General features: G+C 34.5%; 1 protein-coding gene across 1 annotated transcript in view; it reads right to left on the bottom strand.

Annotated features, from left to right (window-relative positions):
• atp6ap1a (ATPase H+ transporting accessory protein 1a) overlaps positions 1-13,056 on the bottom strand; it is a 33,662-nt gene extending 20,606 nt beyond the window's left edge. The window contains exons 1-3 of the mRNA XM_061924126.2: positions 12,915-13,056; positions 5,793-5,919; positions 5,648-5,722 (exon numbers count right to left, since the gene is read on the bottom strand). Of these exons, the coding sequence (XP_061780110.1) occupies positions 5,648-5,722; positions 5,793-5,919; positions 12,915-13,033 (321 nt within the window). The 5' untranslated portion in view covers positions 13,034-13,056. The remainder of the gene's footprint in view (positions 1-5,647; positions 5,723-5,792; positions 5,920-12,914) is intronic.
• Positions 13,057-16,712: the final 3,656 nt, after the last annotated feature.

Genomic DNA, 16,712 nt, shown 5'->3' with positions numbered 1-16,712 from the left:
CATTAGAGATAAGTGGAGACTGTAATATGATGGCAGTCACACATAAGAGATACGTGTAGACTGCAATAGGATGGCAGTCACACATAAGAGATACGTGTAGACTGCAATATGATGGCAGGCACACACAAGAGATACGTGTGGACTGCAATATGATGGCAGTCACACATAAGAGATACGTGTAGACTGCAATATGATGGCAGTCACACATAAGAGATACGTGTAGACTGCAATATGATGGCAGTCACACATAAGAGATACGTGTGGACTGCAATAGGATGGCAGTCACACATAAGAGATAAGGGTGGACTGCAATATGATGGCAGTCACACATAAGAGATACGTGTGGACTGCAATATGATGGCAGTCACACATAAGAGATACTTGTGGACTGCAATATGATGGCAGTCACACATAAGAGATACTTGTGGACTGCAATATGATGGCAGTCACACAAGAGATATGTGTAAACTGCAATTTAATAGCAGTCACACATTAGAGATAAGTGGAGACTGTAATATGATGGCAGTCACACATAAGAGATACGTGTAGACTGCAATATGATGGCAGTCACACATAAGAGACACGTGTAGACTGCAATATGATGGCAGTCACACCTAAGAGATACGTGTGGACTGCAATATGATGGCAGTCACACATAAGAGATACGTGTGGACTGCAATATGATGGCAATCACACATAAGAGATAAGGGTGGACTGCAATATGATGGCAGTCACACATAAGAGACACGTGTGGACTGCAATATGATGGCAGTCACACATAAAAGATAAGGGTGGACTGCAATATGATGGCAGTCACACATAAGAGATATGTGTGGACTGCAATATGATGATGCACCCATTTTCTTCGGGTCGCGGGGGCAGCAGCCTAAGCAGAGAAGCCCAGATTGCCCTCTCCGCCACTTTGTCCGGCTCCTCCTGGGGGATCCCACGGCATCCCCAGGTCAGCTGGGAGACATAGTCTCCCTAACGTGTCCTGGGTCTTGCCCGGGGCCTCCTATCGGCTGGACGTGCCCTCGACACGCCCGCAGGGAGGCGTCCTGATTAGATGCCCTGACAACATCATCTGGTTTCATCAAACTCAGCTGTCAAAGTCAGTGGGCGGGTCCTATCACCTGATTGGTTACCCAGCACTTCTACTTGTCTTTGGAATCCTTCGGATGAGTGCTGGTCGATGCCTTGGTCTGAAAATGCGGGAATAACTGACAACTTGAATGCATTCCTCTACTTTTAAACCGCGACATGGAGCAGGTCTTGCTTGTAAAAATGAATGATGGGTTCTCACTTCTCTGTGAAGCACTTTGAGTGCCTAGAAAAGCGCTATATAAATCTAATACATTATTATTATTATTATTATTATTATTATTAAATACATACTCCCCAAGGTCTAAAACTGGGGTTCTCAAACTGTGGTACGCGTACCACAGGGCTCCATCTAGTGGTACGCCAAATAACCACTTAATTAAATATTCAAACACAGTGTTACTGTTCAAATTGTGAGTAATGTTATAGTGGCCAAAAATATCAAATATAATTGTTAAACAAAACCGCTGCCTTGTTTTTTAATGAACACTTGGGCCTACTACGCTACTGAATTTTAATGTAGGTCATTCTGGTGGTACTTGGAGAGCCAAGTGTTTTCCGAGGTGGTACTTTGAGAACCACTGGTCTAAAACCTCTACGACCAACTCTCAAAACCCAACAAGTAAATCCTCCTTTGGCCGCCGTGTTTTGAAATATTTCCTGCGTCAGACCAAAGCGACCAATGAACTGGATGTGTGTTAGCCCCGCCCACTGACTCTGATGGCCGTGTTTGACGGACAAAAATAAATGCATGAAGCGTTGATATGAAATAATTAAATCATGAAATCAAAAAGGAAATGGGTAAATAATGAAGTAATTAAGTGATTAAATAATTAAATGTATGACAGTTAAGAATGCAAAATGTTACTAAGAACTGTGCCTGCACACTTAGTAAGCATTTATGATGGCCACAGTTTGACCCCGGAAAAGACCATTTCTACTTTCATTATTTTATATGGAAATTTTTTTTCATTGAAATCCCTTTTTACACTTGTATGACAGTTAAGAATGTAAAACGTGACTTAAAACTTTGCCTGCACACTTAATATTTATGATGGCCACAGTTTGACCCTGGAACAGACTATTTCTATCTCCATTATTTTCTATGGACATTTTTTTTAATTTAAAATACATTTTACACGTGTATGACAGTTAAACATGCAAAATATTACTTAGAACTGTGCCTGCACACTTAGTCAATATTTATGATGGCCACAATTTCACCCTGGAACAGACTATTTCTACTTACATTATTTTCTATGGACATTTTTTACATTCAAAATACCTTTTTACATGTGTGTGACAGTTAAGAATGTAAAATGTGACTTAAAACTGTGCCTGCAAGCCTTAGTCAATATTTATGATTGCTGCAGTTTGACCCTGGAACAGACTATTTCTATCTCTATTATTTCCTGTGGACATTTTTTACTTTTAAAATACATTTTATACGTGTATGACAGTTATACATGCAAAATATTACTTAGAACTGTGCCTGCACACTTAGTAAGCATTTATGATGGCCACAGTTTGACCCTGGAACAGACTATTTCTACTTTTATTATTTTCTATGGACATTATTTTAAATTTAAAATCCTTTTTTACACGTGTATGACAGTTAAGAATGTAAAATGTGACTTAAAATTGTGCCTGCACACTTAATCAATATTTACAATGGCCACAATTTGACCCTGGAACAGACTATTTCTACTTACATTATTTTCTATGGACATTTTTTACATTCAAAATACCTTTTTACATGTGTGTGACAGTTAAGAATGTAAAATGTGACTTAAAACTGTGCCTGCAAGCCTTAGTCAATATTTATGATTGCTGCAGTTTGACCCTGGAACAGACTATTTCTATCTCTATTATTTCCTGTGGACATTTTTTACTTTTAAAATACATTTTATACGTGTATGACAGTTATACATGCAAAATATTACTTAGAACTGTGCCTGCACACTTAGTAAGCATTTATGATGGCCACAGTTTGACCCTGGAACAGACTATTTCTACTTTTATTATTTTCTATGGACATTATTTTAAATTTAAAATCCTTTTTTACACATGTATGACAGTTAAGAATGTCAAATGTGACTTAAAATTGTGCCTGCACACTTAATCAATATTTACAATGGCCACAGTTTGACCCTGGAACAGACTATTTCTACTTACATTATTTTCTATGGACATTTTTTACATTCAAAATACCTTTTTACACATGTATGACAGTTAAGAATGTAAAATGTGACTTAAAACTGTGCCTGCAAGCCTTAGTCGATATTTATGATTGCTGCAGTTTGACCCTGGAACAGACTATTTCTATCTCTATTATTTCCTGTGGACATTTTTTACTTTTAAAATACATTTTACACGTGTATGACAGTTATACATGCAAAATATTACTTAGAACTGTGCCTGCACACTTAGTAAGCATTTATGATGGCCACAGTTTGACCCTGGAACAGACTATTTCTACTTTTATTATTTTCTATGGACATTATTTTACATTTAAAATCCTTTTTTACACGTGTATGACAGTTAAGAATGTCAAATGTGACTTAAAATTGTGCCTGCACACTTAATCAATATTTACAATGGCCACAGTTTGACCCTGGAACAGACTATTTCTACTTACATTATTTTCAATGGACATTTTTTATATTTAAAATCCTTTTTACACGTGTATGACAGTTAAGAATGTAAAATGTGACTTAAAATTGTGCCTGCACACTTAATCAATATTTAAAATGGCCACAATTTGACCCTGGAACAGACTATTTCTACTTACATTATTTTCTATGGACATATTTTACATTCAAAATACCTTTTTACATGTGTATGACAGTTAAGAATGTAAAATGTGACTTAAAACTTTGCCTGCACACTTAATATTTATGATGGCCACAGTTTGACCCTGGAACAGACTTTCTATCTCCATTATTTTCTATGGATATTTTTTTTAATTAAAAATACATTTTACACGTGTATGACAGTTAAACATGCAAAATATTACTTAGAACTGTGCTTTCACACTTAGTAAGCATTTATGATGGCTACAGTTTGACCCTGGAACAGAGTATTTCTACTTTTATTATTTTCTATGGACATTATTTTAAATTTAAAATCCTTTTTTACACTTGTATGACAGTCAAGAATGTAAAATATGACTTAAAACGTTGCCTGCACGCTTAGTCAATATTTACAATGGCCACAATTTGACCCTGGAACAGACTATTTCTACTTACATTATTTTCCATTGACATATTTTACATTCAAAATACCTTCTTACACGTGTATGACAGTTAAGAATGTAAAATGTGACTTAAAACTTTGCCTGCACACTTAATATTTTTGATGGCCACAGTTTGACCCTGGAACAGACTATTTCTATCTCCATTATGTCCTGTGGACATTTTATACATTTAAAATACCTTTTTACACGTGTATGACAGTTAAGAATGTAAAATATTACTTAGAACTGTGCCTGCACACTTAGTAAGCATTTAATATGGCCACAGTTTGACCCTGGAACAGACTATTTCTACTTACATTATTTTCTATTGACATATTTTACATTCAAAATACTTTTTTACACGTGTATGACAGTTAAGAATGTAAAATGTGACTTAAAACTTTGCCTGCACACTTAGTCAATATTTTTGATGGCCGCAGTTTGACGCCGGAACAGACTATTTCTACTTACATTAGTTATAGTGGACTTTTTTTTTTTTTAACTGGAAATCCCTTTTTTGCGCGTCATTTTACTCTTGTTTTTTTAAAGACATGAAACCCTGCGTGAATCACAAAGATTTGGTGTACTAATCAAATATCCTGCATCAAAGGGGACGGAGGAAAAAGAAATGTGCACACAATTATGTTGTGCTAAAATAAATGACTTTTTATTTTTTAACTAACCTGTCAAAAAATTTGGACAGGCTAACCTCCTCCAACCTCCGAGGACAAAGCTACGAACAATGGAAGACCGGGCTTTCTGCTCCGCCGCTCCCAATCTGTGGAACGCCCCCCCTACCACCTGAGGGTACCACAGACTGTGGATGCTTTTAAAAAAGGCTTAAAAACCCTTCTTTTTAAAACAGCCTTTTTTAGATATATGCATACTAGTTTTAGCTATTTGGCTGTTTTAATTTTTTTTATTATTTTTTTTTTATTATCTTTTTATAAAAAAAATTTAACACACTGTAGCACTTTGAGGTTGTTTACTCAATGTAAAGTGCTTTTTACAAATAAAATCTATTATTATTATTATTAAAATTTAAGCGCAAATAAAAACACAGTTTTACCGCTTTCATCATATTTTTTGCGCTTAAGAAACTTCTCTATGACTTTGGCTCCAGACTTCTTCTGTTTGTTACACTTTAGTCATTACTGCCACAAGTGGTGGAAAGGTGTATTACAACTGAGTACCGCTGGCGGGCCTCTAGGGGGCGCTCCGGCCCTATGGTTAAGAAACACCACTTCTTGACTTTTTCATGCCTTTTTTGCGGTATATCGGCCATCGGGGCGGAAAATTCAAGTGACAAACCTCCAGATTGGGGAAAACGCTGTCCTGCTTGTTTCCGAAAGCTCCTCCGTACAGGGTGAAGTCATCCACGCTCAACTGGGACAGAGGGAAGACACCAGTGGAACGAACCGTCAACCGACTTTCCCGGTGTACACCGTGAACATACCTTGTCCTGAAGAAAGAGCACCACGTTGCGGGGGCCCGTCTTTAGAGTTTTGTCCAGGTAGGAGGCCAGTTGCTGCTGCTCCACGATGTGACCCGCCACAGCGGGGGACGGGCTCGGTTGGGGGGTCCTGGTCCACAGAACAGAGTCAGTGTGTGTGCACTATGTAAGCAAGTCTCACAGCTCTGCAAAGCATTTAGTTGCGAATGTGGATTTGCTACTACTAGTAATTATAACAATAATAATAATAATCACCATACTGCCATTCAAGCCAATTAAGATCAGTATTGCGAGTAAACACTAAATAACGTTTGCCAAATTTTCTGACAAAAATGTCCACATCATTTCTTCAAAGAAAATGTTGCCAAATTTCTTCAAAGAAAATGTCGCCAAATTTCTTCAAAGAAAATGTCGCCAAATTTCTTCAAAGAAAATGTTGCCAAATTTCTTCAAAGAAAATGTTGCCAAATTTCTTCAAAGAAAATGTTGCCAAATTTCTTGCAGAAATTGTCTTCTAAAGTTTTTGTTGAAAATGTTTGGCATTTTTAAAATGAAAATCACACCACATTTACACAACTGTTGGCACATTTTTGATGAACATTTTGGCCACATTTTCCTGAAATTTTGGCCAAAAATATCTGTCAAATAAAACAAAAATAAAAAATAAAAAAATGTTGACAAAAACGTCTGACTCATTTCTGACATTCACCATATTATTTAAGAAATTGTTCACAATTTTTTTTCATGAAAATATTTAACAAATTTAACAAATTATTCAACAATTTTTTTCCGAATATGTTCGCCAAATTCTTAACATTTTTGTAACATCTTTAACAAAATGTCAGCCAAATACTGCTGAAAACCTGGACATTTTTTTTTTCATTGAAAAATCACATTTCTGACAAAATTGTACACATTTTTTGACAAAAATGTTGGCCACATTTTTGCGAAAATTTTCCTGAAATCTTCGGCGAAAATATCCGTCCAATTTTTTGACAAATATTTGCCAAATCTTTGACAAAAATATCCGGCTCAATTTTGACAAAAGTATTCACCGATTTTTTGACGAAATGTTTCAAAAAATAATTTGCCGAAAAAATGTTTGCAAAACTTCTTACAAAATTGTCAGCCAATTTTTTTTTTTGAAAATGTCGCATTTTTAAAAAAAAGAATTTTGCTGAAAAATATTTTTTTAAATGAAAAATGACAACACATTTTTGACAAAATTGTTGGCACATTTTTTGATTAACATTTTAGCCACATTTGTGCAGAATATTTTCCATAAAATTTGGACAAAAATATCTGTAAATGTATTTATTTTTTTATCCTAATTTTGTATTTATTTCTGCTGAAAGTGTTCACCATATTATTTAAGAAATTGTTCACAATTTTTTGGGATGAAAACATTAAACAAATTTAACAAAATTGTTTGCCCAATTTCTTTTCAAAAATATCCGCCAAATTTTAAATAAAATTTCCGTAAAATCTTTCACAAAATGTCAGCCAAATTATTGCTGAAAAACTTGGACAATTTTTTTTTTTTTGAAAAATCACATTTCTGATAAAATTGTTAGCACATTTTTTGACGAAAATGGTGGCCACATTTTCGTAGAATATTGGACGAATATTTGGAATACATTTTCTTTGCGCGGAACAACCAACAAGATGGCGCAACCAAACTTGATGGTTATACCCGTGACATCATTTTATCTGGCCCGCAAACACCTGGAAATTATATGTGCCAATAAAGTACTTCATATTTATTTATGTACTAGTGTTGTCCCAATACCAATATCTTGGTACTGGTACCAAAATGTATTTCGATACTATTCGGTACTTTTCTACATAAAGGGGACCACAAAAAATTTAATTATTGGCTTTATTTTAACAAAAAATCTTAGGGTACATTAAACATATGTTTATTATTGCAATTTAGTCCTTAAATAAAATAGTGAACATACACGACAACTTGTCTTTTAGTAGTAAGTAAACAAACAAAGGCTCCTAATTAGTCTGCTGACGTATGCAGTAACATATTGTGTCATTTATCATTCTATTATTTTGTCTACATTATAAAGGACAAGTGGTCGAAAATGAATTATTAAAGGCCTACTGAAACCCACTACGACCGACCACGCAGTCTGATAGTTTATATATCAATGATGAAATTTTAACATTGCAACACATGCCAATACGGTCGGGTTAGCTTACTAAAGTGCAATTTTAAATTTCGCGCAAAATATCCTGCTGAAAACGTCTCGGTATGATGACGTCAGCACGTGACGTCACGGATTGTGGAGGACATTTTGGAACAGCATGGTGGCCAGCTATTAAGTCGTCTGTTTTCATCGCAAAATTCCACAGTATTCTGGACATCTGTGTTGGTGAATCTTTTGCAATTTGTTCAATGAACAATGGAGACAGCAAAGAAGAAAGCTGTAGGTGGGAAGCAGTGTATTGCGGCCGACTTCAGCAACACAAACACGGCCGGTGTTTCATTGTTTACATTCCCGGAAGATGACAGTCAAGCTTTACCATTGGCCTGTGGAGAACTGGGACAACAGAGACTCTTACCAGGAGGACTTTGAGTTGGATACGCAGACACGGTACCGTGAGTACGCATGCAGCTGCGGCTTCCAAACATTTGATCGCTTGCCCGTACGTGCGTGCCGCTATGTGCATGTCACGTAAGTAACTTTGGGGACTTTGGGGAAATATATGTGCTGTATGAACTTTGGGGAGGTGAACGGTACTTTGGGCTGTGGGATTGAGTGTGTTGTGCAGGTCTTTGAGTTGTATTGGCGGGTTATATGGACGGGAGGGGGGAGGTGTTTGTTATGCGGGATTAATTTGTGGCATATTAAATATAAGCCTGGTTGTGTTGTGGCTAATAGAGTATATATATGTCTTGTGTTTTTTTTTCTGTTTTAGTCATTCCCAGCTGAATATCAGGTCCCACCCGCCTCTCACAGCATCTTCCCTATCTGAATCGCTCCCACAGCCCTCTAGTCCTTCACTCTCACTTTCCTCATCCACAAATCTTTCATCCTCGCTCAAATTAATGGGGAAATCGTCGCTTTTTCGGTCCGAATCGCTCTCGCTGCTGGTGGCCATGATTGTAAACAATGTGCAGATGTGAGGAGCTCCACAACCTGTGACGTCACGCGCATATCGTCTGCTGCTTCCGGTACAGGCAAGGCTTTTTTATCAGCGACCAAAAGTTGCGAACTTTATCGTCGATGTTCTCTACTAAATCCTTTCAGCAAAAATATGGCAATATCGCGAAATGATCAAGTATGACACATAGAATGGACCCGCTATCCCCGTTTATATAAGAAAATCGCATTTCAGTAGGCCTTTAATCTACTTGTTCATTTACTGTTAATATCTGCTTACATTCTCTTTTAGCATGTTCTATCTACACTTCTGTTAAAATGTAATAATCACCTATTTGATACTTTACATTAGTTTTGGATGATACCACAAATTTGGGTATTAATCCGATATCAAGTAGTTACAGGATCATACAATGGTGATAATTGAAGTTCTCATGTGTACTTGTACTTGGTATCATTACAGTGGATGTTAGGTGTAGATCCACCCAAGGCGTTTGTTTACATTTTGACGCTGGGTGTGTAGTGAAGCTATTCCTCGTCCTGCAGTGATAATGATACTTGTAAGAAATGTACTTTATTTGTCACCATGGATGCGAGTATTAGTGATTTAGAAGTAGCTAAAACACTGTGGATGGAGGTTAGCCGCTAGCTAGCTAGCCATGTCTTAAAGCACGTCTTCCTGAGGGTGTTCCAGTGTTAAAACTTCACCTTTACCTTTAGTTTTTAAGCCAAAATGCGTCCATTCACCCTTTTATGTTTACACACTGTGTCTGCTTGTAAGTACTCAGTGCGTGCGCTGCCGAACATGCTCTTCTGCTCGTAAAACCAGCAATGACGAGGGGGGGCGTGAGGGTCTGGGGGACCGGTACTTTTTAGAGGCGGTATAGTACCAAATATGATGCATTAGTATCGCGTTACTATACTACTACCGGTATACCGTACAACCCTAATATGTACTACTTGAAATTGTATACTTTTTAAATTTTAATAGTATCCAATATTGCAAAAAAATGTACACTATATTATCATACTTTCCAAACATGTTTTTGTCTGAATAAAACTAAATAAAAATACTTAACTTTACGGCAAACTACCCATCAAATTAATAAAAATGACAATACATTTTACGTTCTTTACAGCATATTACTGTAGATTGAAAAAAAAAAACTACTACTATTCTGTTGACTTAGCTGCCAGTTTTCTACTGTAAAAATCTATGGTTGTTGTTTTTAACGGTGTATTACTGTAAATGGAAAGGCGGTACGTTTGTTTTTACGGTAGAAAAACTGGTAGCTAAGTTGCCAGAATAAAAAAAGAACTTGTACTGTTTTTCCATTAACAATATAATGTTGTAAAAACCAAACACAAAAATTCTGGCAACCAACCTGCCAGCTTTTACCGTAACCACGTTTTGAAAACAAATGACAAATGTATGCATTATCCTGTTATATCTCACATTCTATATTGTGTTTTGGAAAAAGGTTGTCATAACTGTTACTTAATTGATTAAAAAAAATAATACAAAAGAAAACACATTTTTATGCATATGTATATTTATTCAGTTATAAACACTCATTCACTTTTTTCTTTACTTCATGGATATAAACTTTACACCTGCCGGTAATTTTTTCTATATTTGTATTTAATAAGTTGTGGGTGTATTTATTTCAGTATAAAATTGTAAAAAAGTGTTTTGCTTCGGTCATGAAATGATAATAATGGTGTGCCAGGGCATACATACATTATTTATTTAACTCTTAAATCTCTAGAGTCTACATCAACTTCAGATATATCTGTCAATTCTAAGTTGTTGGGGGTTTTTTTTCATGTGGTTTTTTTTGTTAGTTTTCTGCCCTTTTTGTCAAAAAAAAGTTGTTGGGTTTTTTTTATGGCAAACACACAAAATATGCAAAATATTCCAAAAAAAATATTTTTCAAAGTGGAATATTTGATGTGAAGTAACCAGAGCCTTGGATAGGTCAATAATTCATAAAAACACTGATTTTGATTCAATATTATATTTTGAGCAATGACAGTGATAAAGGAAAAAAAAAAAAAAAAGCTTTGTTTTATTAGTCAACATTGCAACTTTTCCTAAATTACATTTCACCTATAAGCTTTTTTATTCCACTTTTATTATATTTTTGTTTATTTAATAGTATTTTTAGAATGTGCCGTGGGCCTTTAAAAACATTAGCTGCGAGCCGCAAATGGCCTCCGGGCCACACCTTTAACACCCCTGCTAGAGATAATAAAACATTTGCGTGGACTTCCGGAAATGCGCATCCTTTTTGATTTCAATGCGTAAAAAAGACACAAAAAGTGCGTCAACGCCAACAATGTTTATTGATATTATTTTATCGCCCAGTCCTACAAGGAATTACAGTACATTAGAGTATTTTACTCTATTTACTAAACAGAAAAAAATACAGGCAAAACTATTGTTTTTATTTTGTGCTATATATTATACTTAAAATATTTTTTTCAGTGTTGGCGCTAGGAATCTTCAAAATGGGGTCCCAGGGACCCCATCAAGTCATAAAAATGGGGTCCCGCAGTAAATATTTGGGGTCCCACTTTATTGTAAGTTTTTTGAAAACAAATGATAAATGTATGCATTATCCTGTTATATCTCACATTCTATATTGTGTTTTGGAAAAAGGAAACGTTACTTAATTCATTAAAAAAAATAATACAAAAGAAAACAAATGTGTATAAATATGTAAATGTATTCAGTTATAAACACTCATTCACTTTATTTCCTTCATGGATATAAAAGCCGGTAGTTTTTTCTATACGTTTATTCAATAAGTTGTAGGTGTATTAATTTCGGTATAAAAGTGTTTTGCTTCAGTCATGAAATGATAATAATGGTGTGCCAGGGCATACATACATTATTTATTTAACACTTAAATCTCAAGAGTCTACATCAACTTCAGATCTATCGTCAATTCTAAGTTGTTGGGTTTTTTTTGTCAGTTTTCTGCCCTTTTTGTCAAAGAAAACTATGTTGTTTTTTTATGGCAAACACACAAAATATGCAAACTCTTCCACCAAAAATATTTTTCAAAGTGCAATATTTGATGTGAAGTAACCAGAGCCTTGGATAGGTCAATAATTCATATAAAAACACCGATTTTGATTCAATATTACATTTTGAGCAATGACAGTTATAAAGAAAAAACAGCTTTGTTTTATTAGTCAACATTGCAACTTTTCCTAAATTACATGTCACCTATAAGCTTTGTTATTCCACTTTTGTTATATTTTTGTTTATTTTAATAGTATTTTTACAATGTGCCGTGGGCTTTTAAAACATTAGCTGCGGGCCGCAAATGGCCTCCGGGCCACACTTTTAACACCTCTGCTATAGATAATAAACAATGTGCGTCCTTCTTTATTTCAATGTGTAAAAAGACACAAAAAGTGCATCAACGCCAACAGTGTTTATTGATATTATTTTATCACCCAGTCCTACAAGGAATTACAGTACATTAGAGTATTTTACTGTATTTACTAAACAGCAAAAAATACAGGCAAAAATTTTTTATTTTATGATGTATATTATGCTTAAAAAAAATGTTTTTTAAATAAAATTCCTAACTCCTATTAAAACGCCTGGTACTCTCTGCAGTTGAGTAAATGAACACCAAACTAATTCAGAAGTCGTAGGTCGTAAAATGTCAAAGACAATGTGTCCTTTTTTAATCAGGCACTACTCGTGACGTCACTAATGCTCGGATGCTAGGTGTCAGGTGGCTAACGAGGCTCCAGGCACCATAAGGATTATCCAGCCGTGTAGCATCAAAACATTCATTTTTACTGCCTTTGAAATAATTTATGATGGATTAGATTTAAAGAGTATCGTGTTAAAGAAATAACGGGTCTTTATCTTTTTTTTTTTTTTTTTTTCAAGGTCCTCTTCGTCAACTGCTATGGGCGTCGCGTGAGCTCAAAACACACAAAACAAACGAAGACACGGGAAAAAAAATGTTTTTCAAAAAGTCACCATTCGTGTGTCCACAAGACGAGCGGCACCTGCTCCTCGCAGCGGCCCAGCAGGCTGAGCAGGAGGAGGAGGAAGGCCGAGAAGATGCGCTGAAGCCGCAGCGTCCCTGTCGTCGCCATCTTCGGGATCCCAGCTGGTGACGTCACGCACGGCGGATAGCTATGACGTCACGACGCAGTGCCGCTAATACAAAAATCTTTTTTAAAAAAGCCCCTTAAAACACACAACATATGGCAACATATTGTATACCGACAGGGATGATTATGCAAAGGCTGTAAAAAAATACACTTTAATAAATAAGTAATCCAATTACTGATAAAGATACATTTTCCCAGCATCCATGAACGCATCCTTACTTTGTTACTTTACATCACGTCACTTCCTGTAGGGAACAGGCAGATACAGCACATTTTTGTATTGACCGACGGTAGCATACTGTATCGTCAACATCGATATTAATACCGATACTTCTAATTTGAACAGGTTTCATTTGGTGATCATGATAAAACAAGACATGATTTACAGGGAAAAAAAACATCAAACCGTTTTTTTTTCTATCAACAACAGTTAAGTATGTATTTAGTACAACATTAGACAATATAAACAAAGAAATACATTCACTTTTACAAGACAGATGCCCAAAAGTTTGAATAGTCAAACAATGTATGATTTATCATAACAACATATAAATGTATTTAAATAAACGGTATAGGGGCCGTGACAGCAACTTGAGGGTTCCAGGTTCGATCCCCGCTTCCGCCATCCCAGTCACTGCCGTTGTGTCCTTGGGCAAAACACTTCACCCACCTGTCCCCAGTACCACCCACACTGGTTTAAATGTAATTTAGATAATGGGTTTCACTATGTAAAAAGCGCTTTGTCACTAGAGAAAAGCGCTATATAAATATAATTCACTTCACTTCACTAAACACAAAAAGGAACTAAATAGCATCGATCTCATTACAATACCGCCCATATTTGGATTCACCCCTAACTTCTTGTTTGTATTATTTTTAACAAGGAATATTGTGCAGTACATTTGTAAATTAGTTTTTGTACCCACAGCCCACATTCCTTTTAAGGAATATTTTATGAAAATTTAAGGAAATTCTTACAAAAAATAGTCGCCACATTTTTGCAGAAAATGTTCTTAAAAAAAATTTTTGGACAATTAATTTCCCCTAAATTGTTCACGAAAGTGTGCCAAATTTTTGCAGATTATTTTTATGAATTTTTGGCCATAAATATCAAATTTTTTGACAAATAATGTTCCCCAAATTTTTGAATTTATTATTAAATTTTTTTGACCAATAATGTTCCCCAAATTTTTGAATTTATTATTACATTTTTTTGACAAAAATGTTTGCCAATTTCTTCACCAAAATTGTCTGCTGTAGCAGTTGCTTTAAGGACATCATGCACCACACCATTGTTCTATGGAATTGTTCGCCATATTTTGTACAAAATTGTCTGCCAATTTTCTTTGCTGAAAATGTTTACAAAATTTTGCAAACATTTTGACAAAATGTTAGCCCAATTTTTGCTGAATAATTATGACATTTTAATGAAAAATTACACCCCATTTTTTGACGAACATTTTATGCCACATTTCTGCAGATAATTGTCCTGAAATTTGGGACAAAAATGTTAGTAACATTTTTGACAAACAATGTTCGCCAAATATTTGAATAAATTGTTTGCAAATTTTGACAAAAATGTTGGCCAAATGATTTACCAAATTTTCTGCTAAATTTTTTTCAGGATTTTTTTTATTGAAAGATCAAACCACATTTGTAACAAAAATGTTGGCCACTTTTTGCAGAAAGAATTTCTGACATTTTGGACGAAAATATTCGTAAAATGTTTGGACAAACAATGTTTTGCCGAATTTTGGACAAAAATGTCCCACTCAGTGTTCGCCAAATTTTTGAAAAAATTGTTCAGATTTTTTGATGAAAATATTTGCCAAATTTTTGACAAATGTCTGTCAAATCTTTGACAAAATGCTAGCCCAACTTTTACTGAAGAACTTTGACATCATCATGAAAAATGACACCACATTTCTGACAAAATTATTCTCAGAATTTTTGACCAGAAAATGTTCCTGAAAATTTTAATAACAATTTATTTGTCCAATTTATTGAAAGATTAAACCACATTTGTAACAAAAATGGTGGCCACTTTTTACAGAAAAATGTTCTGACATTTTGGACGAAAATATTTGTTAAATTTTTGGACAATGTTTTGCAGAATTTTGAACAAAAATGTCCCACTAAATGTTTGCCAAATTTTTGAAAAAATTGTTCATATTTTTTGATGAAAATATTTGCCAAATTTTTGACAAATGTCTGTCAAATCTTTGACAAAATGCTAGCCCAACTTTTACTGAAGAACTTTGACATCATCATGAAAAATGACACCACATTTCTGACAAAATTATTCTCAGAATTTTTGACCAGAAAATATTCCTGAAAATTTTAATAACAATTTATTTGTCCAATTTATTGAAAGATTAAACCACATTTGTAACAAAAATGGTGGCCACTTTTTACAGAAAAATTTTCTGACATTTTGGACGAAAATATTCGTGAAATTTTTGGACAAACAATATTTTGCAGAATTTTGGACAAAAATGTCCTACTAAGTATTCGCCAAATTTTTGAAAAAATTGTTCAGATTTTTTGATGAAAATATTTGCCAAATTTTTGACAAATGTCTGTAAAATCTTTGACAAAATGTTAGCCCAACTTTTACTGACGAACTTTGACATTATCATGAAAAATGACATCACATTTCTGACAAACTTTTTCTCACATTTTTTGACCAGAAAATGTTCCTGAACATTTTAATAACAAATTACTTGTCCAATTTATTGAAAGATTAAACCACATTTGTAACAAAAATGTTGGCCACTTTTTGCAGAAAATGTTTGACATTTTGGACGAAAATATTCATAAAATTTTTGGACAAACAATGTTTTGCCGAATTTTGGACAAAAATGTCCCACTAAGTGTTCGCCAAATTTTTGAAGAAATTGTTCACATTTTTTGATGAAAATATTTGCCAAATTTTTGACAAATGTCTGTAAAATTTTTGACAAAATGTTAGCCCAACTTTTACTGAAGAACTTTGACATTATAATGAAAAATGACACCACATTTCTGACAACATTTTTCTCACAATTTTTGACCAGAAAATGTTCCTGAAATTTTTAATAACAAATTACCTCTCCAATTCTTTGACAGAGTTTGCCAAATGTTTGACTAATTTCTGACAAAATTGTTCACAGAATTCTTTAGACGAAATTATTTGGCAATTTCCCTACGAAATTGTCTACCAAATCTTTTGCCGAAAAACTTTGTAAATGAAAAAAAAAAAATCACACCACATTTCTAAACCAAATAATTGGCAAATTTTTTGACAAAAATGTTGGCCACATTTGTGAAGAAAATTTTAATGGAATTTTGGACAAAATATCTGTGAACAAATAACGTTTTCTTCAAAGAACATTTTGCCAAATTTCTTGCAGAAATTGTCTTCTAAAGTTTTTGTTGAAAATGTTTGGCATGTTTAAAATGAAAATCACACCACATTTACACAATTGTTGGCACATTTTAGATGAACATTTTGGCCACATTTTCCTGAAATTATGGCCGAAAATATCTGTCAAATAAAACAAACCAAAAAAATAAAAAAATCGACAAAAACGTCTGACTAATTTCTGACGTTTACCATATTATCTAAACAATTTTTTTTGATGAAAATATTTAACAAATTTAACAAAATTGTTTGCCCAAT

The sequence above is a fragment of the Nerophis lumbriciformis genome, linkage group LG01, assembly GCF_033978685.3.
Source record: "Nerophis lumbriciformis linkage group LG01, RoL_Nlum_v2.1, whole genome shotgun sequence".
Lineage (NCBI taxonomy): Eukaryota > Metazoa > Chordata > Actinopteri > Syngnathiformes > Syngnathidae > Nerophis > Nerophis lumbriciformis.
The sequence above is the reverse complement of the archived record's forward strand: the minus strand, read 5'-3'. Positions and strand labels throughout refer to the sequence as shown.